Source organism: Nannospalax galili, unplaced genomic scaffold (assembly GCF_000622305.1).
Source record: "Nannospalax galili isolate Female #2095 unplaced genomic scaffold, S.galili_v1.0 scaffold485, whole genome shotgun sequence".
Taxonomy (NCBI): Eukaryota; Metazoa; Chordata; class Mammalia; order Rodentia; family Spalacidae; genus Nannospalax; species Nannospalax galili.
Window position 1 is genome coordinate 1,344,543 of NW_008354534.1, and position 7,904 is coordinate 1,352,446.

A 7,904-nucleotide genomic window follows, 5' to 3' on the forward strand; every position below is an offset into this window, starting at 1 on the left:
ATTTCCCTAGGTAGCTTCGTTAATAGGTAGAATTTTTAAAGCTCACATTAAAATTTGGAGGTTGTTCTCCTACAATAGAGGAGCTGCTGAGAAAAAACAGTTAGCATATAGATTTTGAGCCAAAATATGAATTCACGTGGGGCCAACTAAGTTTGTTTAAAGGAAATTAGTGTAAATGCAGCTTCCACCTAAAAGACCTGAACATTGAGAAGAGCTTCTATAGTTTCTAAATTCTAAGCCTGAGAGGATTTCCTATCAGTCTTTGCCTTCAGAGAAGGTACCACATGATGGTCATCCCTAGGTTTTGCTTCCCTTCACTGGCCAACACTGTGCTTGTACGATGGTAGAAGTTCCTGTGCAGTCGACCCTCCGTATCTATAGGCACTGCATCCATAGGCTGTGCACCTTCCAACTTAACAAGTACAGATTGAAAATAATTCAGCCACAAAAATTGCATCTGATCTGAATATGTTCAGACTTGCTCTGCAATTATTCCCTAAAGAATTAAGTATAATGACCAGTTACATAATATTAAGAATTAAAAGTAGTCCAGAGATGATTAAAAGTATATGGGTATGTGTGGGAAGTCATAGGCAAATACTTTGCCATTTTATATAAGGGTTTTATGCACCTGCAGATACTGGTATCCAAGGAGGCTTTGGAGCTGGTCCCCTCCAGACACCGAGGGTCGACTGTACATTCAATGTTAGACAAAGAATAAGCATCACCAATAAGTTATACCTGTTTGTCCTTCCTCCCTTTTTCTGATTGTTGAAGGAGTGTGTGTGTGTGTGTGTGTGTGTGTGTGTGTGTGTGTGTGTGTGTGTGTGTGTGTGTGTAGACACATCTGTTAATTATACCTACAAGCAACACTTTTTTCCATGTAAAGGAAGGATGAGTGTGGTCAGGCACAGGGGCTCTGGTTGGGTCAAGTGTTCATTTCTTCCACTATCTCCTAGGCAGAGCAAAGTCTCAATTCCAGTCTTCCCTTGACTTTGCTGATGAAAAGGAAAGCATCATCCAAACAGTCCAAACTCTGCTCCCCCTCCCCCCAAACAGTACCGAAAACATTTTCATGTTTTAAAAAGTAAAAATCCTTGGCTCCTTTGGCTTTGTTTTTTCTTGCCATTGTCAGCTGCTGATCCAACATGCCTGGACTAATGGACAGTTTTATAGTTTATGTTACATTTCTGCACTTCGGTTCTTTCATACAGTTGTCCTGTTGTCAAGCAGGAACAACTCGGGGAAGTGTGATTGAAGAACGGAAAACTTTATGCGCCCAGAAACACAAATTTTCACTTGCTTTCTTGAGAACACTTAAGTATCACCTAGGATGATACAATTATATCTTTATTGTTAGTATGACAATCACATAGCTAATAATTTGACAATATAATTACACTCTCTGTGAATTACATAGCACCTTTATTCTGATGGAGGAGTTCATGTAACTCGTAAACATTACCTCAGTCTGCATCCCTTCAGAGATGCTCTTGGAGATGGAGGCAGTGAGGTAAAAAGAGACCTTTGAGAATGCTCAGGGTCATCTGGCCAGTGTTTGGAAGGGATCTGTGAGCTTTTTTTTTTTTTTTTTTAAATAAGGGCCCAAATAGTAAATATATTTTGCCTTGCAAGGGTATATATAATCCCTGGCCCAGCCATCAACTCTGCCACTGAGCTTGAAGCCAGCTATGGGTGACACAGAAATGAAGGGAGGTGGCTCTGTTCCAAGCAGAACTCATTTATGGACCCTGAAATTTGGATTTCTTAAGATTTCCATACATCATGAAATAGTCTTTTGACTTTTTTTTCCCCAGCCATTTAAAAACATGCAGCCCATTTTTAGCTTGAGAACCATATAAAAGCAATCTAGACTTGGCCTGCAGGTCATAATTTAGGGACTGCTGGTCTGGACTGGAACCTTATGCTGCTTCCTTCCTAAGTTTCCACTTGTCAGTGATTTGTGAATCTTTCTACAACACTAGGGGGCAGCTGAGTAATGTCTTCCAGAGTGTTCTCTAAGATCCTACTCCAAAACACATCAGGATTATTTTTAATCACTTGTTAATTGTATTCATTAGCCCATCAAAGATAGACAGGAGCCAAGGAACCAAGCCTTCTCAATATTTTATGGGCCACCGTCAACTGGAAGCCGCACAGCTGTGTTTCAGAACAGAACATCCTTGCCCAGCACAGAGCATGGCTCAGAACAGGTGTTCAACAAATGCTCGCGGTTGCTACCATCTTTCAACTGGACCAAGTCCATCGCCTCATTAGTATAGACTGGCTATGTGGGAGTATTTAGTCTTGTCTACTCCCTTGGGAGATAAAGGAGATTCAGTTTTAAGTATTGATTGCAAACAAATTTCTCAATGCTTTTAGGTGTTTGTATATGGTGGAAAAGTCTTTGTGGAAGATTGTTTTGCATCTGGACACTGACATTTAGCCACTGTGCTCCAGCACACTTATGCCATAATTCTCAAGAGTGTCTGGCAAGTGGCTGGCGGGGTCTTGGAAAAGGAATGTGCACAGAGGCACACCTGGAACAGAACCATCTGGAGATGTGGGGAGTGGGATCATTAACTTCTTGTAGGGAAAAAAAAAAGAATTGTAGATCTTTCATAAAGTGAGCTCCATAAGCCTTAAGTGCCATTGACTCACATCTGTGCTGCCCATAGAGTCGGTAGTGTGGTGCAGGGGAAAGACCACTGAACCTCTCTGGGCTTTGATTTCCTTGTCTACAAGATGCCCAATTAGGTGGTATCCCTTTTCCTACAACTTAGAGGAAGTTTTGGTATTGTCTGTCGTTCACTTCAGAGGAAATGATTTTTAAGTATAGGAAATTAATTGCAAAGTATTGGTTTTAGGAGAGAGCTATCCACCTAAGTCCCCTATGGCCTCTTATGTGAGCACCGAGCTCTTTCCTCAGTGATGCACACAAGCGTGGAGGCTGTTGGACCATAATGGGAAGTACCTGTGGTCAGCTGACAGCCCCTCACCGAAGGCACCTTCAGCCAAGGGCTTGCCTTCCTCATAACCCCATGCTCTGGGGAGCTGCCAGCACTGTTGCCAGTTTCCAGTAGTGTCTTCAACAATTAGAAAAAACAAAAATCCTTACAGACCCTTTAACTTGAGACAGATATGGGAACTTCAGCCTTTAAAATGAGAGAGAACTGAAGCTACAACGAAAATTGTCTTGGGCACCAGGTCCATGATGACTTCGCTATACTTTAATATAAAGCGAAGTGCTGTCACTCATGCTGACTTTCCCGTTGTTGATAAAGATCATGCAGACCAAGTTCTAGGCAGATTCTTTGTCTTTGATGTGGGTATTTATTCTGGGGAATGGCCAGGCAGTTCTCATTTTTCCCTGTGTATGTGCTAAAGTCTAAGAAATCCTTAGCTCTGCAGAGTGACTTGGTTAATAAGGTTTAGTGAGGAGAAAAACAGGCCCTGAGCAGTTAAGTTGTCTGCAAGCAGAGCAGAGAGGGCTGCCATGACCTGTTGAGTCCCTCCGGTCTCCTCAGCTGGTCTTCCAGGTGGTTTGAGCAGCAAGTCTGTTGAACGCTTGCTCCCGAGAAGTTCAGAGGCATCTTCATTTCTTCAAAGATGTTCCCTGCCGGGGGGAGCAGACGGCTTGTTGCTGGAACCCTATTTTGGGATATCAGACAGTGGCCTGAGAAGGGCAGGCAAGGCAGATGGCCCAGTCAACTGAAGAGTAAGGCTTCCTGATGGGAGCCCTGCACTGGTGTGTCCTGCCCTTACCCGTAGCTCTCTCGCTCTACACACGCGCACACACATGCACACACACTCACACACACACACTTTGCTCCAGCAGAGAGGAAAACAGGCCTAGAAAGTTCTCTGTCACAGGTGTTGACTCAAGGTGCGGCTCTGGCCACCACAGCAGACAGCCTGATTCTTCCCCACACGTGGGTTTTTAAATAAGTTTCATGGTATAGTTGCTTTGGAAGAATTACCCTCTGCCTTCCTGCCGAAATTAGTTTATTCAACTTAATTAGATCAACAATTGGAGCCCTGGCCCTGGCCCATTCGTTCCTCTAATTGCCAATGTAAGATGTGCAGACCGATAGTTCTATTAAGCACATCAATTTTCATGTGGCCAAACAGGTGTTTCATAAGGGAGTTGATGCCCTCTCCTTAGACTTCAGCAACAGATGTTAGGTCATTTTTTTTAATGTTCCCTTTTCCTGTTTGGCTTTTACATGAGGCAAACATTGTGAAATGCATGAGCCTCATTCTGTAAAGCTAAAACCTGGAGGCAAATAATGTGTGAGAAGGCACACAGCTTAAAACCCTAAGGGGTTATACCTGCCAACCAAGAGCAGTCATCCTGTCCGGATTATTGATTGGCCAAAGATTCAGAATGTTCCAGCAAAGTCAGGCTTGGGGTCATTTGTTCTGTCACCTGTCTGGTTGGCCTTTAATATCTCCTTCCTGGGAGAGGTGTTTGTCCTACTGAACACTGGCCTGTGCTGCTGGAAAGTTCCATCCAGCTGTGATCCTTAAAGCACCTGTGTACTCCAGCCTGAAAGCTGCTCACTGTCAAACCTTCCCTGGGAGGATCTGACAAGGAGGCCACAGCTGAATTCACAGTTGAGCTTCTCCGGAAGTCAGGGCCTCCTCTGTCCTAGCTGGATTTTACCTTGAATCCTGTCAGCTCTCGGCTAGAGTTGGAGTTGGACAGATCTCAGTTAAATCCAGGGTCCTCTGTGGGCACATCTAGAAAAACCCCATTATCCAAGGCATCCCTAAACATGTGTCATCTACTGACCTTGTCACTCTTCTTTTAGTAGTACTGTGTTCACTGACTGCCAATAATCAGTATTTAAGGTGGGCTAGGCTTCCGTGGATAGACAGTTTAGTTCAAATAAAAGGTGGTAGTTTTAGTTTTATTTCTTTAAGAGGATTTTATAGAGTCAAATGTTACAGGTTTGTCTCTAGAGTGAAGACTTTTCTACCATCCCAAATTTTAAAAGCATTAAGACTAACACCTGGGGCAGAGCACTGACTAGGTACTAGCCAAGCACTGGCTTTGTCCTCCTGGAAACCGATTATCAGGGCAGTTTCCTAAGACAGAGCCAACTCTCAGCTCGGTTCCCCACCTGGGACCCTGATCTGCTATTTGACCTGAAAGTCGCCTTGAGTCGTCTTTGGTGTGTGCACCCGGGTGTGCTTGTGTGCCTCTGCGTGTGTTGGGAATATGTAACGAGTGTCTGTGGCTGCTGTCTCTGATTGCGGTCTAAGTAAATGTTTAATTCAATGTATGGAATGTTCTCTCTAACATGACCCTCTCTCCTTAATAGATTCTCCTATTAACCCACTCCTCTGAGTCCATCTTGTTTCTTACAGATGAATGATGCTATGGGATTTGAATTGCCCTGGGTGTATTTTGTCAGTCTCGTCATCTTTGGGTCATTTTTCGTACTAAATCTTGTACTTGGTGTATTGAGCGGGTAAGCTACACCTCTTTCATCTTGAAAGCAGAGTCCCGAGGACAGTTGCCAAGACCACACAGGCTTTGCTAGAGGGGTCAGTGGGTGGGTACCAGTTCTTTTGTGTCTGCCTTGAGTTTTCTTTTCTGCTGAGGCTTCCCAAATCAGCCTTTCTGGAACGTCATCAGCCTTCCTGAAAGAAAGCCATAGAACGGTCATTGACCAGGAATTCATTAATCAGCATTGTTGTTGGGATTCAAATAGTTTCCATTGCTTACCCTTTTGTCTGCCCTAAAATGAGATACATTTATAATTGCTTTCTTGGTCTGGATCCAAATACAAAGTCCATTAATTGGCACAAACAGTAGCTAAATGAACTGATCTGGGCTGACTTGATAGGCCCCTTTTGAAGATTTCAGCACCAGAACTTGCCCTTACTGGAAGAAAAATGTGGAAGGATCTAAGCCCAGTCAATCCCTGTCCTCAGAGCACTAACTTTCAACCAAAGTCCTGAGTGGTCTGGCAGCTGCATCTGGCCTCTGCTCCTTAGTAAATGGTTAACTGATAACTGATCTCCTTGCGTTTTACAGGTAAATGATGCCATAGGATGGGAATGGCCATGGGTGTATTTTGTTAGTCTGATCATCCTTGGCTCATTTTTCGTCCTTAACCTGGTTCTTGGTGTCCTTAGTGGGTAAGCAGTTGGATCCATGTTGCACATTCTCAGCTGCCACGTGTGAGGCAGCTCTGTGTGTCTCCCAGCTGTTCCCTGACGGCTTCTCTGCATGCCTTTGGACTCTGACATCTCTGTGCCTTGCTTTTGGATTGAACTGTGATTTTCTGTCTGTATCTGTCTGTGAGATTCTGTGTTTCTGATGCTTGACAAGCACTGTTAACTTACTAAAAATGTTTCCTTGAAGCATTAGAAGCAGGTTACAAGTGAGTAAAAGACTTCCCAGCCCTGGAGAGTGATTTAGGTCTCCTAGGGCTCTCACCCCATAAGTACATAACCTGGCCCCTTTTAGTCACTCCCAGGACATGAGAAATAGTGATGCTTCAGGTTTTGTAGCCTTGATTAGTACATAAATATCAACAGTTTCAAAACCTTCCCTCTTGAGGTTCGGTCCCTTTATTACTGCTGCCACTGAGTGAATTGTGCCTCTGATTCTGTTTTTATCTTTCCTTAATACAGAATGATGATCAATTTTTATACACACATCATTTTGGTCACCGTTTCTGAAATTCATTTTGTTTGAGAGTTGTCTCTGACTTGACCCTCCATTTAGAGGGTTCAGGGAAGATGGGCTGGGAAAAGGGTGCCTTGGGCTGTGCCCAGCTGTGGTGGGAGAAGGTTCTTCAGAGCCCCTATGGACAGCCATGAATCTCAGTCTCTGAGACACCCCAGAAAGTGGATTGAAGCAGGCCAGGGGCTCTCTCAAAAGCAGTTCCAGTATGCAGCCATTGCTACCCAGAGGCCTGGGAGCTGCCCATGCCCCCCCCCACCTTTGTCATGTACTGAGCCCAGATGTCATTGGAATGGGGAATCAAGTTGATAAATGTGATCCCAAGCCAGTTTATCTACTCGTAGGCTTTATCTTACTCTTTCAAGGACATGATGGCTTCATGTATGCTACGCATGGGAAATGGACTTCATTTCACGTATGGACATGCTGTCTTCTCCAAAAAAAAGCGGAGCCTAGTTATCTACCACGGCTTCCTGTCTTCACCTTCCTTCAGGCCTGCTCTGCTATGAATTGAGTATAGTCAGTTCTACACCATGGGACATACAGTCATGAACATCCCAGATCTAGAAATGATCCAGGATCAGTGTCCCCTCCCCCACAGAGAGATTATAGGGAGTGGGATTGAACTGCGGGTGACAGCACCCAGCACACACCTAAGCTCCTTTCTACAGATTATAAACTAAAAAGGCCTCCCTCCTTGGTTTTATTTTTCAGATTGTTTTGTGTTTAGAGTAAGACAGGCTCTTACTATAAAGACCAGGCTAGCCTAGAACTCACTATAAAGCCCAGGCTGACCTTGAACTCACAACAATCCTACTGTCTCAGCCTCCTGAGTATGAGGATTACAGGCATGAGCCTCCATGTCCAGCTGAAAGGCTTTCCTCCTTATGAGCCTCTGGGGCCTCTGGCTGGGGTCGAGATGGTGAGAGAAGCATTTATCCTTGGAGAAACTTTGCCACAGGAGTTACCCATACAAGGCCAGCAGCAGCTCTGTTGTGAGTTCCTTGGCGCCCCATGTCTCCTGAACCCAACTAAACTGACGGAGGCCATGGAAACCACTAATTTTAACAGTGCCAGTGACATGCCTTATCTTTAGTTTCCTCAGGCAGGAACCATTGCCCCAGCATGATGAAGCAGAGGCAGGAGCCAAATCACGAGGTGTTTTTAAAAAGCTAAATGCAGAAGATTGGGGGGGGGGGGGGGT

The 7,904-nt window shown here is 44.5% G+C and overlaps 1 protein-coding gene across 2 annotated transcripts in view; it reads left to right on the forward strand.

Moving 5' to 3' along the window:
• Cacna1d (calcium voltage-gated channel subunit alpha1 D) overlaps positions 1–7,904 on the forward strand; it is a 357,002-nt gene that overhangs the window by 214,812 nt on the left and 134,286 nt on the right. The window contains exon 8 of one of the 2 annotated variants that reach the window (XM_008851829.2): positions 5,374–5,477. In XM_008851829.2, the coding sequence (XP_008850051.1) occupies positions 5,374–5,477 (104 nt within the window). Of the gene's footprint in view, positions 1–5,373; positions 5,478–6,046; positions 6,151–7,904 lie in introns of both variants that reach the window. The other variant, XM_008851828.2, reaches the window with a different exon arrangement.